Consider the following 14,005-nt stretch of genomic DNA (forward strand, 5'->3'; position numbering starts at 1 on the left):
TGTGTGAGTTCCTGGGTTCCATCTCCAGCTCCTCCTCCACACCAAAACCACAAAAGTACTGAATTTGGGTTTTGTGCATATTGTTGAATCTTCCATTAGAGTTTTCCAAGTTGTGGAGTTTATCATTTCTTCTCTTGACATCCTTCTAAACAGTAAATCTTTGCCCAAGTGACCTTGCAAAGTAGGGACCCCAGTATGTTGCTCCAGGCTGAGGTCCCATTTCCTGGTGACCGAGGTATCTCTTTGCTGCCCACATAGCTCACAGCCTTGCCTGTGCTGCAGACTGCACTCCTATGGGACTGGTGCAAGTGGGTGGAGAGGTTATATAAGCATGTATCTTCCTCCAAGTGGGAGGAGGAGAGAGAAAACAGCTGTCAGCTCCATAGCTGGCCTTGCCAGCCCAAGTGGTTCCAGCTTCATTTGGTCAGTACATAGAAGAGGAGATTTGCTGAACCAGAACCAATGTCTTAAACCTTTGGAAATTTGTGTTAACTTCCTCCAGCTAGGACAGAAGTTTGTTGGCTCTGGTTGTCTGGACATAATGTTCTCTAGGCATTTTGTGTGGTCTTCATTTTCCGTCCTCCTCCCCCCATCCAGCTGCTGATTGATAGAAGCTTCTCTGGGTGATGATGTGCAAAACAATCCTCAGACTTGTGGAGAGTTACTCTTACCTCACTATCCATTTTGACACATTAAACTAAAAGAAAAGGAGTAAGAAAAAAGAATTTTTTCCCAGGAGATACTAAAAAAAAACAGCTGAATGTGATGGGTCATATCTGAAATCCTAACATTTGGAAGGCTAAAGGATGATCCAAGTTTGAGGTCAGCCTGGACTACATAATGAGACCCTATCTCACGAAAGAAGAAACAAAGAAAGAAAGGAAGAAAGAAGAAAGGTGGAAGGAAGGAAGAAAGAAAGAAAGATGGAAGGAAGGAAAGAAGGAAGGAAGAAAGGAAGAGCCAGGCACTGATGCTCATACCAGTAATCCTAGCTACTTGGAAATCTGACATCTGAGGATCACAATTTGAAGCCAGTCTGGGCAGGAATGTCTGTGAGACTCTTATATCCAATTAACTAGCAAAAATCCAGAAGTGGATGTGTGGCTCAAGTGCTATAGCTTGAGCCTTGAGCAGAAAAATTCAGAGACAGTGCCTATGCTCTGAGTTCAAACCCCAGGATAGCAAGGAAGGAAGGCAGGCAGGAAGGAAGAAAGGAAGGAAGAAAGAAAGGTAGTAAGGAAGCTCTATAAACATGCTGTTCTTGATTAACTTTGTTTATAACTTTATTTAAGTTATAATGTTTATAGCATTAATTAAGTCCAGCAAATCTTTTCATAACCAAAAGAAATATTGAGCTTTGGGATTCATGTCTTGTCCTTACTGGATTATGGGAGTCCTAAAGACTAGTTTCAATGACCTTCTCTTCTCTGGATTCTCCCTTAGTGCTAAGCTCATGCCTGGCAATGCTTCCTTCCCATTTTGACAACTGGCACAGATAGAATAATCGGTATTGATGAAATGATGAGTTTGTGCTTTAGCAATAAAATTAGAGCCTACAAGGGAAAATCACAGTTTGCCTATAGTTTTAGTACTTTGAGGCTTTGTTCTGAGATTTTTTTGTAACAATGCTAGTACATATATACAGTCTGTAATCCTAGCTATTGTAGAGGCTGAAATCTGAGGATTGTGGTTCAAAGCCAACCGTGGCAGGAAAGTCGGTGAGACTCCTCTTTCCATTAAACACCCAAGGCCAGAAGTGGACCTGTAGCTCAAGTGGTAGAAAGCCAGCCTTGAGTGAAAATGTCAAACAAAGGGAGACTCTGGAACTACTGGCACATAAAAAATGACATTGTGACAATGTTTCCAATTTTGTTTCTAGACAATCTTTCCAGAATGTTCTAAAATGACTAAAAGTATTAATTAATGCAATATATATTATATATTAATATAATTACTATATTGCATATAATCCTATTTAAAACCATTTTCCCCACCCTCCCTCCTTTCATTCCATTTGTCTATTGATTTCCTTCTTAATGTTTCAATTCTTCTCACCTTCTGGCATATCACTCATTTTCTCAGTACCTTATCTGTCATATTTTCATATCAAGTTGTCCAGAAATAAGTGAGACACTGTTTCTGCTGTCAGCAAACTCACAATGGACATAAGCAGATTGGACAGTCCATTGGGGTTTTTGTACAATACCTAGGGAACACAGGAGGAGCCCCAAATCTGGGCTAAGAAATTGGGACAGTGAGGAAGATGTAAGAAAAACTCCTTGGAGACAGCAAAATACGGCGTTGAAGGAGGAACTGGAGTTACCTGGGGAAGTTTAGTATGGGGAGGAGTTTGCTTAATGGATAGCATGGTGATAGCATGGTGGGTAGAAAGATTGTCAAAGTTCTCGTCACCATCTCTCTCAGAAGTATAAATTTAGCCCTGTAGGCAATAGTGGAGGCTTTCCAGAAGGGCAACTAAAAATGAATATTCAAAGTCAAAACATTCTATTTTGAGGGAACTACCATAATATTGAACATAGTTTGGTTTTTAAAAAAGAATGCCTTTGTAAATTGAATGATAATGAAATCATTATATACCTTATTTATGGCTCACAAATCAGCAGTGCATAGAGAAGTTTTTGAATAGTAAATATTAAATATATCAACACGAAAGATTAAAAACAATGTGGCTGGAAACCAGAGGTAATTTAAGATAATAGGATAGATGGACGTAAAAGATTTTTAAAATGTTTTTTTTTATTGTGAAAATACTGTACAGAGGGGTCACAGTTACATAAACAATGTAATGAGTACATTTCTTATTAAGCATTGTTGCCTCCTCCTTTGTTTTTCCCCTACCATCCCTGCCCTCCCATCTCCACGACTACACTCCCCCCACCCCCCCACCAAAGTTGTAAAGTTTGTTTTTAAACATAGCATTTTGTACATCTCATTGTTGCAATCGGTCCACCTGTATCCCTATTTAAACAATTTGTTTTTTCCCTTCCTCTCCCCAAATTATAACAACATCAAATACAGTGAAAGCAAGGGTTATACCATGGGGGAGGGATATACAAAAGAACAATACAGTCACCTTATAAATACGTTACAAACAATAGCAAGAAAGAAAAAACTACTTGTGTTCTTATCTTGGGGTTCATTTCACTTAACATCATCTTTTTTTTTGCGGGGGGGGGGGGGGTCGTGGGGCTTGAACTCTGGGCCTGGGCACTTGTCCCTCAGTTCTTCAGCTCAAGGTGAGCGCTCTACCACTTGAGCTACAGCACCACTTCCGGTTTTCTAGTGGTTTATTGGAGATAGGAGTCTCACGGTCTCTCCTGCCCGGGCTGGCTTTGAACCGCGATCCTCAGATCTCAGCCTCCTGAGTAGCTAGGATTACAGGCGTGGGCCACCGGCGCCCAGCACCTAACATCATTTTATATGACCTTTTCTGCTTGTCTCAGACATATGACATAAGAGATTTAAGAGCAGAAAGCAAAGGAATAAAACAATTATGACAACAATAATCACAAATGAAAGAATTATTAGTGAGACAAAAATTAATGAAATGACTAATGATTAATAAGATAAACCACTGGAGGACTCACCAAGGGGAGAGAAGATATAAATAAATGAACAAAATGCAGGACAAAGAATAAAATTTGTATAATAATATAGTGCAGAATGTTTTTAGAAAAGATAAGTGAACCATCAACCTCTTTGTGTTAATTCTCTTAGAAAAAGAGAAGTAAATTTCTATAAAAATATAAAATATAAATATAAAATACTTGATGTAATAAAAAATGGTGCTGGATGTGGTAAGATGTACATGTTAATGCCAGCATTTAGGAAGAAAGCTGTTTAAGAAGGCATAGTATGTTCAAGCCCAGCCCAAGCTATTGTGAGACTATGAGACAAAACGAATACAAGACAACAAAGAAAAAAAGGGATACTGATGGGCATTGGTGGCTCATACCTGTAAGCCTGTAATCCTAGGTATACAAGAGGCTAAGATAGGACCATAGTTCAAGGCCAGCCTAACAAGAAAAGTTTTTCAGACTTTATCTCAAAGGAAGAAGCTGGGCATGGTGACATGCACCTGTCATCCCAGCTACATGGAATAAAAAATAGGTGGATTACAGCCCAGGACTTCATCTGGTCATGAAATCAGACCTATAGCAAACAATATACTAAATGGAGAAAATAAATTATTTATTACTCTTAAGATGGGGAGGAAGAGTAGGATATCTAGTACCATTTAGTTCAATTCTGGACAGCCTGACGAGTGCTATGAGAGTGAAATTTAAGTAAATGTACAAATATAGAAAGGAAAAATATAAAAATGGCAATTTTTGCTGGTGATTTGACCATGTAATAGAAAAATCAGTATTAGCCCAGTATCAGCACAGACACAAAAATTAACTTTACCATCTTTCAAAATACGTATTAGGTAAACCTACACAGTAACTTAACATAGAAATATTTCTCCAAAGTATGGGTTTGGGAAAACAAAAACAAAATCAGTATTTAGAGAAATAGAAAACTGGATTCGTACCTAACACCAAAACCAGAGGTGTACTCTAGTTGGATTAAAGATCTAGAAGGGAAAGGTAAAAGTCAAGGTTTTTGTTGCTTTTGTGTGTGTGTGTGTGTGTGTGTGTGTGTGTGTCTGTCTGTGTGTGTGTCTGTGTGTGTGTCTGTGTGTCTGTGTCTATACTGGTACTAGGGCTTGGACTCAGGGCCTGAGCATTGTCCCTGAGCTTTTGATGTCAAAAGTAGTATGCTCCAATACTTGAGCCACAGCTACACTTTTGGCTTTTTGGTAGTTAATTGGAGATAAGAGTCTCATGGGCATTCCTGGATGGGCTAGAAAACCTTGATCTTCAGATTTCAGCTTCCTGAGTAGCTTGGATGCTAGGCATGAACCATCAGTGCCAGGTCAAGCTTGCCTTTTTATTGCCCTTCCTCTCCCTATGGTCTGTGAACATCTCAGTAGAAGGTCACAGTCATAGAAATCTCTTGGTTTTTCAATTTTGGAAAATGTTTTCTGGTTATGGAAGAGAATATGGCAGGATATATTATTTCTCAATTATCCTTGCCCTTTCCTGCCTTGTTAGATTTAAGAATTGTTGTTGAGATCATTGAGCCATTCTTGTTGTTTTGTTGTGGGGGATATGGAGTGTTAACCCTTCTAAAGACAGATGACTTTGCATGAGAATCAAATTATACATATTTTAAGAAATTTTTCATGTGAGGGGCAGAAATAGAAAATATGAACAAGCAGTTGTGCTTTCCAGACAGAAGAGAATGCATTCATCCCAATTCAGAGGATCTTTGTCAGACCACCTTTGGCTGTTCATCTATATGAATTATTTTTGCCAGTCTTGGGGCTTGAACTCAGGGCGTGGGCACTGTCCCTGAGCTTCTTTTGCTCAAGGCTAGCACTCTATCACTTGAGCCATAGCACCACTTCTAGTCTTTTTTGTTTATGTGGTACTGAGGAATCGAGGGCTTTGTGCATGGTAGGCAAACACTCTACCACTAGGACAGATTCTTAGCCCAGCCATATGAATTTATGATTTGTCATAAAGCTTGTGATTTAATTTCTTTTTCTTTCTTTTGTATTATACTGGTGCTTGAACTCAGGGCCTCACACTCTTACTTGGCTTGCTTGATTACTTCCAACTGGAAGCCTACCACTTGCTCCATGGTTCCATCCCAGTTTTTTGTTGGTTAATTGAATATGGAGTTTTGTGGACTTTTCTTCTAGAGTTATCCTCAAATGTCAGTCCTCTACATCTCAGTCTCCTGAATAGCTAGGATTATAGGCATAAGTCTCAGGTGTCTAGCTAAGTCACTTTTTCCCTAGAATATAGTCAGGCTAGATATGGCTTTCTCCAACATTGTTCAGTGGAAAGAGGTATTTTCCTTAATATATGAATCCTTATGTTTGTTTAAAGTTTTATTTCAAGTAACACAGCACTACATAGCTGCAAAGAACAAAACTGTTCAGTAACAGAGAACAGGTAAAGGGCAAAGAAACCAAACTGGACCCACAAGTCTTGCAACCTCTGGACCCAGTGGATAAAAGAACACATTTTGAACTGAAATTCATAATCTCCACTGTCTCTTGTGGAAAGGAACGGTAGGAAAACTACAAATTGATTTTTTTTCAAAACAATTCATTGCCTCATATTTGATACAGTATGTTTAACAACCCAAACTGAAAACTATGTACCTGCAAATAACAAGCTGATTTGTTATTGGAAAAATACCTTGGGTCCTTTTAAAATGAAAAAGCCTGGGTCTTGCTTGAAACAACTATGCAAGATATGTATTATTAGAAATGTAGGGCTTCCAGTAGTGCAGAACAGCACTTCATATCATGGAGACTAGGAAGCAAAGAGAGCCACATTAGAATTTTTTCCACATTAGAAGTTTTTTTTTGTCAGTTGTGGGACCTGAACTCTGGGCCTGAGCACTGTCCCTCAGCTCTTCAGCTCGAGGCTAGTGCCCTACCACTTGAGCCACTTCTGACTTTTTCTGCTTATATGGTGCTGAGGAATTGAACTCAGGGCCTCATGTGAGCAAGGCAAGCACTCTACCCCTGAACCACCTTCCCAGTCCCTCCACATTAGAATTTTTAAACCTACTTAAACATCAGCTACAGGTGTCATCCTTTGAGTACCTAGGCATGAGATATTTAAAAAAAAAAACAACTTCATACTTCTCGCGTGTTGAACTCAAGATCTTGCATTTGAAGGTAAATGTTCTACCACTTGAGCTATGCCTCTTTTTGACTTAGTTATATTTCAAATAGGGTCTCATGTTTTTGTGTGGGGAGTCTGGACTATGATCCTTCTACCCATGCCTCCTGTATAGCTGGGATGACAAGTGTGTATCAGTATACCAGCTTGTTGGTTGATCTGGGCTCTTCTTAACTTTTTGCCTCAAAGCTGGCCTCAAATTCTGATTGCCACCTCCACTTCCAGAGTAGCTAGGATGAAAGGTGTGAGCCACCAGGTTTGGCTAAAAACTGATATTATATTTTCTCATGTATTTAAATTTAAATCTTGGGCCCAGGTTCTTACTCCAGTGTTTGATTATTTTGGCCCGAGAAACTACTGTGAAATCATTTAAATGCTTTATGTCATTTGCTGTGTTATTTTGGGGGAAACTGGTTAACCTATGTGAGCCTTACTCATGCCATTTGCACAAGACCTACCTCATGCCCAGGAAAGATGCCCTCTGAAATATTTATCACTAGCTAAACTGTGGGTAAGAGAGAAGGAAACACTTTTATGTTTTATACCTTGACACTTCTGAATAATTTGAACTTATTTTGAACGTGTATTGCTTTCATGAATTTTAAGTTGTAAAAGGTAAGAAAATGTAACTGATATCCAGACATAAGAATTGAATTATACTCATCAGAAAACATGGTTGAAATAATTATTAATAGCACTTTAAAATAAAATGCAAAGACTTAGAAGAATGAATTCAAGTTAGGAAGAAAAATAAAACTTTGCAAACTCAAATACAAATGCATGATTGGCTGGGTACCTGTGGTTCACACCTGTAATGCAAGCTACTCAGATTGCTGAGATCTGAAGAGTGCATATCAAGGTCAGCTCTGGCAGGAAAGCCCATGAGACTGTTGCCTCCAGTTAACCACCAAAAATTCAGAAGTGGAGCTGTGGCTCAAGTGGTAGAGTGCCAGCCTTGAGCACAAAAGCTCAGGAACAGTGCCCAGAATAGCACCAAAAAAATAAAAATAAAATACAAAACTTTAAGCAGAAAATATAGACAAAAATCATCTTGAGAAACCAGGCAATGGTTTCTTAGGTATGACCCCAAAAGCATAAGTAACCATAGGAAAATATATCAGCCAATGAAACATCATAGAATTAAAAAGTTATATGCTCTGTAGGTTATTATAAAAATGTACACCGCACCAGTGGTTCATGCCTGAAATCCTGGCTACTCAGAAGACAGAGATCTGATCTCCAATTATCTCTTATCTCCAATTAACCAGCAAAAAGCCAGAAGTGGAGCTGTGATCAAATGGTAGAGTGCCAACTTTGAGTGAAGAAGCTAAGGGACAGTGCCCAGGCTCTGAGTTCAAGCCCCAGTATTGGTGCACATGCGCACTCGGGTGCATGCGCGCGCTCTCTCACACACACACACAAACACACACACAAATACAGAGCTCAAAGAATGGGAGATAGTTACAAAGAGTATTTAGATAATATGCAATGCATTATTGTACCTCCAAAATAAAGAGATAAAACCTAATATAAAATATAGGTAAAGTAATTCAAAAAACGTCGGAAAAATATTTGCAAAGGATGAAAAATGTGTAATGCTAGGAGTCAGCAGGAAAATTAAACTCTCAGTGAAATACCATTAGCTTCCACTAGCTTGATTATAAACACAGATAAGGATAAGTTTTCCTGATAATGTAGGAAGATGGAGACTCTTGCTCATCGCCATAGTGTAGGACTCTTATTTTGGAAATGTAGTTTGGTAATTCTTTAAAAGGATAAACAATTGCATGTTACTCTCATCCATTCCAATACTAAATTCATGCTTAAGACAAATGAAAATATAACCATGGAAAATCATATCCAAGAATTCCTATGAAAGCATTATTTGTGCTAGTCATAAAAGGATCCAACTGTGCATCAAGTGATGAGTTTGCAAAGAAACCACCATATTTTCATAGAGTCAAATGTTACTAAAGGAATGCTACACACTATGAGATATAGGGTGGATAAACCTTGAAAGCTTGCTAATTGTAAGGAACCAATCATAGCCCTAATGCATGACCCCAGTCATAAGCAACGTCTAGGTTAGGGGAATCCAGGAAGACAGAAGTGGACTTTGAGCCATGTGCCAGTGACTCCAACCTGAAATTATATCTATTCAGGAGGCTAGGATGTGAGGATCCTGGTGTGAAGCCAGCCCAGGTGGGAAAGTCTGGGAGACTCTTATCTCCAGTAATCACCCAAAAAACTGCAAGTGGAGCTGTGGCTCAAGGAGTAGAGTGCCAGCCTTGAGTGTGAAAAAGCTCAAGGACAGTGCCCAGGCTCTGTGTTCAAGCCCAAGCACAGGCAAACACACACACAAAGAAACATTTTAAATTTATTTATGAACATTTTCTTTAATAAAGTAAACTATGAAGGTGGTTAAGATGAACTCGTCTTTATTTCCCCTTCCCCAAAACATCCATGTTCACGTCCTTCAGCTCATTCTTCCAGTACTCAGTTCCTCATCTTTAATATCTCAGGAACATGAAGCACAGTATCACAGTACAAGCTGGGAGTTGGAGTTGATGTGAGGAAGAGAGGAGGTTCTGGAAAGTTTGGGAGGAAAGCAAGAGTTGTAAAACTGGTTTTATCAGGGGTTGAGGACTCTGCCTTCACTCTTCTTGGCTATTAAACTTAATTAAGTCCTCTGCTGTTCAGCACAAGTGGAAGTCCCAGTGACTCCAAAGAAGCAGTAACAATGCTCATTTTGTCGCAGACTCATGCTGACAATACATGCTTTCAGCACCAGGCTGGGAAATGTACACTGCCGATGTGTTCTCCTAGGAATTCCAAGCTCACAACAAAAGTATACCAACAACACAGCCAGGCACTAGAAAAGGCCCAGTAGGAGTTACAGGTGGAAAAGGAAACTCCTCACCTGTGTTGTATTGCAATAGGCAGTCTATGGGTGGCTGCCTATGTTTGGCCAGAGCAGTGACCTCTGACCTGCAGGGACTATACTTTTGTCCAGAAAAGTTTGGTTTGTTTGTTTTTTGAGCTATATGGTCCAGACTGGCCTTATACTTTTGATTTTGAACACGTGATCCATTTGCTCAGCTTCCCAAGTTCTGGGATTGTAGGCATGCATTATTTTTTTATTATGGAATATAAAAAGGAGAGAATGACCCAATATGAACTGAGGCCTTTATCAGGCTAAACACTGCGAAAACGACTTCAAGCCTATCATCTCATGTAGAGTTCCCAGCCTTGAGAAACAGATAGTGTAAAAGAAATTAAGGTTCAAATAAGATGAACTAACAAATCCAATAAGATGAACTAACTAATCCAAGATCACATAATAGACAAGGCTATCTGGCACTTTCTACAGAGGCAAACACATCCCAGATAATCCTGTGAGGAGTATTGCTTGGGAGTATGCACAATAATTAGGGAACCCTGTCAGTAAGGTTCAGGAGGGCTGTTGTTTATTCTCTGGCTAAAGATACAAGCACAGCACACAAAAATTTCACACATGGGCATGGTAAGCCATTCCTCCAGGAGTTAAGTCATTTTAAGTAGTCAATTCTTGCAAAACACATGAACTTTTGTGGCCAACTTCTCATGCATTTCCATTTTTTTTATTGTGAAAATACTGTACAGAGGAGTTACAATTACATGGGCAAGATAACGAGTGCATTTCTTATCAAGCATTGTAGCCTCTTCCTTTGTTTCCCCTTCCCATCTCCTCCCCCTCGTGTCCCCCCCCCCCCCCCCCCCCACCAAAGTTGTAAAGTTTGTTTTTCGACATAATGACTTGTTACATCTCTTTATTGCATTTCCATTTTTAAAAGAAAAGTTGTAAGATGTAATTTACACCATAGAATGTATCCTTTCAGCTAGGTGCTGGTGGCTTACTCTTGTAATCCTAGCTAATCAGGATGCTGAGAGCTGAGGACCATGGTTTAAAACTAGCCCCGGCAGGAAATTCTGTGAGACTTTTATCTCCAAGTAACCACCAGAAAACCAGAAGTGGCACTGTGGCTCAAAGTGGTAGAGTGCTAGCCTTGAGCAAAAGAGGTCAGGGATAGCACCAAGTCATTGAGTTCAAGATGCATGACTACCATCCCCAGCAAAAATCTATCCTTTTACTATATATAATTCAGTGGTTTTTTTTTTTTCATTGTGTTCAGAAAATTGTGACGTTTCCTTATTAATTCCTAAATATTTCCAGTATCCCCCCCAAAGCAATCCCATTCACATTAGCACTCCAACTCAAGAAGATGTAGCCCACTTTGCTTTTTGTTTGTGATGGTTCTGGGCCGTGAACTCAGGGCTTGGGCTCTGGCACTTAGCTCTTTTGTTAAAGATTGGAGCGCTATCATTTGAGTCATAGCTTCACTTTTGGCTGTTTTCATAGTTAATTGGAGATATGAATCTCATGGATGCTGAGGCTGGCTTTGAACCATAATCCTCAGATCTCAGCTTTCTGAGTAGTTGGGTTGCAGGTGTGAGCCACCAGCACTTAGCTTGAAATACTTCTTGAGTATGATTTGACAATAAGATTCCAAGACTCTGTGTCCCCTATTCAGTTTCTGATTCTTTATAGAACTCTTTACATTCCTCTGACCGAAGAAAAAATTTAAAAGTTAAAGCTAGCAATTCAGACTTAGGGTGAAGATTTTCATTTGGTAATAAAAAATAAAGAACCTCATTCTCCAATGAGATGTACAAGACACTATTTTGAAAATGAAATTTACAACTTTGGTGGGGGAGGGCGGAGTTGTGGAGGTGGGGAAGGAAGGGATGGTATGGGGAAAAAAAGAGGAACTAACAATACTCCATAAGAAATGTTCTTACTGCTGGGCGCTGGTGGCTCACACCTGTAATCCTAGCTACTCAGGAGGCTGAGATCTGAGGATTGCGGTTCAAAGCCAGCCTGGGCAGGAGAGACCGTGAGACTCCAATAAAACCACCAGAAAACCGGAAGTGGCACTGTAGCTCAAGTGGTAGAGCGCTCGCCTTGAGCTGAAGAGCTGAAGGACAGCGCCCAGGCCCAGAGTTCAAGCCCCACGACTGACTAAAAAAAAAAAAAAAAAAAAGAAATGTTCTTACTACCTTACTCATGTAACTGTAACCCCTCTGTATAGTATCTTTACAATAAAAAAGAACCGCATTCTCTGCTCATAAATAGTACTTCCTTTGCCTTCTCCATTAGTCTATACATGTTAGCTTAGTTATAACTAAGCTGTCAGTGTGCATTCTAAAGGAACTTTTCCAATATGTATTTAGTTCATTTTCTTTTTTGTGTCCCCATAATGGGGCTTGAACCCAAGGTCTGGATGCTGCCCTTAGCTGTTTTGCTTAAGGCTAATACTCTTTGACTTGAGTCACAGCTTCACCTACAGCTTTTTGGTGGTTCAATGGAGATAAGAATCTCTTGCCCTGTCTTCCTGGGCTGATTTTGAACTATGATCCTGAGATCTTAGCCTCGTGAGTAGCTAGTAGCCATGGCCCCTGTCTTAGTTCACTCCTGGTGGTTCTTCTTTCCTTAAAAATATTAGAATAATAAACACATGAAAGGAGTTGGTTGCTGAAGCCATTTGAAAGCATCATATCTGAGGGGCTGGGAAGGTGGTTCAGTGGTAGAGTGCTTGCTTTGCATACATGAGGCATTAGGTTCGATTCCTCAGTACCACATAAGCGGAAAAAGCTGGAACTGGCGCTGTGGCTCAAGTGGTAGAGCACTAGCCTTGAGCTGAAGAGCTGAGGGATGGCACCGAGGTCCAGATTTCAGGCTCCACAACTGCAAAAAAAAAAAAAAAAAAAAAAGCATCATATTTGAGCAGTCACTCTCAAGGGTTTTGGCTTCACCATTAGGTAGAATAATTTGGGGTTTTATTTGAGGAAATTAGAACTTCTGAGAGCCATGTGAAAACCCATTTTGTATGGGTTTGTTGTTTTTTTTTTTCTCCAGGAGGCAGAGGATTTGACCACAAGGAACCTGACGTTTTCTCTCCTTCCTTTTCATTTCTTAGCTCTTAGAAGGAAATGGCAGATACTTAATCTACACCTTCTCTTTCATGTGTAGGAGCGGAAAAAGAAATTTGAAAAAGATGGTGACAGGTTTTATTCTTTGCTCGACCGTCATTTACATCTATCTTCCAAAAAGAAAGAATCTCAGTTGCAAGAGGTATGTTCACAAAGCCTGTCCTTTCCTTGTCTTACTTGCCAGCTGGTGCCCTAGAAACCAGAAACCTGGTGATTTTCTCTTGCCAGGTTTTCCCTTGTCCTGGCTCAGAATGAGAACACGTGCCTGGGACTCAGCAGGGTGTTGGTGACTCCCCCTATAATCCTAGCTACTCAAGAGGCTGAGATCTGAGGATTGAGGTTCAAGGTCCGCCTGGACAGAAAAGTCCCCATGAGACTCTTATCTCCAATTGACCACTAAAAAACTCGAAGTAGAGCTGTGGCTCAAAATGGTAGAGTGTTATCCTTGAGCAAAAGAGGTCTAGCACAGCACCAGGCCCTAAGTTCAAGCTCTATAACCGACCCCCCCCCCTCCCCCAAAGGGAAAAAAAAAAAAAAAAAGAAGCCTGGGACTCAGGCTCTCAGTTCCTGTACCAACTCCTCAGGTGCCTTTGGATAAAGTGCTTCACTGTGGGCTTCATTCCTCATGTGGCAGAGGAAAGTGACTGGCACACAGTGATCTCCAGGGCCTCTTTCAATTCCAAGTCCTACTTCAGATTCCCCATGAGGCTGGAGTTAAATTAGAGCTTTACTGGGTAAGTCAGTGGGCTACAGTTCACTGAACTAAGCTAATATTTGGCGAGTCACTTGCTAGTCACTTTGCTGGGGGCCCCAGGACAAAAGACAGAGTAGCACAAGTTTCATGGCCCTTTACAGCTTCCAGTTGGGATGAATATATTGGTGGCTTTTTGCTTGTATATGCACCAGGTATGTGTATTTTGTAGTCTTGAGCAGTAGGAGAAATGGAGACGTGGATGTGTGGATCATCTTTATAGAAGAAGGTTGTCCTTCTAATTGGACATGATCATTCAAAGATAAAGTGTAGCTGGGTTCACCCTGGTGCTGGTGGCTCATGCCGGTAATCCTAGATACTCAGAAGACTGAGAACTGAGGATTGTGGCTTGAAAACCAGCCTGGGAAGGAAAGTCTGTGAGACTCTTAGACGAAATTAACCAGCAAAAAGCTGGAAGTAAAGGTGTGGCTAAAGTGGTAGAGCATCAGCCTTGAGC

The 14,005-nt window shown here is 40.3% G+C and overlaps 1 protein-coding gene across 3 annotated transcripts in view; it reads left to right on the plus strand.

Moving 5' to 3' along the window:
* Ophn1 (oligophrenin 1) overlaps window positions 1-14,005 on the plus strand; it is a 299,051-nt gene that overhangs the window by 112,495 nt on the left and 172,551 nt on the right. For all 3 annotated transcript variants that reach the window (XM_042694942.1, XM_042694944.1, XM_042694943.1), the window contains one exon: window positions 12,838-12,939. In XM_042694942.1, coding sequence (XP_042550876.1) covers window positions 12,838-12,939 — 102 coding nt within the window. The remainder of the gene's footprint in view (window positions 1-12,837; window positions 12,940-14,005) is intronic.

Source organism: Dipodomys spectabilis, unplaced genomic scaffold (genome assembly GCF_019054845.1).
Source record: "Dipodomys spectabilis isolate Male_0828 unplaced genomic scaffold, ASM1905484v1 ptg000176l, whole genome shotgun sequence".
Taxonomy (NCBI): Eukaryota; Metazoa; Chordata; class Mammalia; order Rodentia; family Heteromyidae; genus Dipodomys; species Dipodomys spectabilis.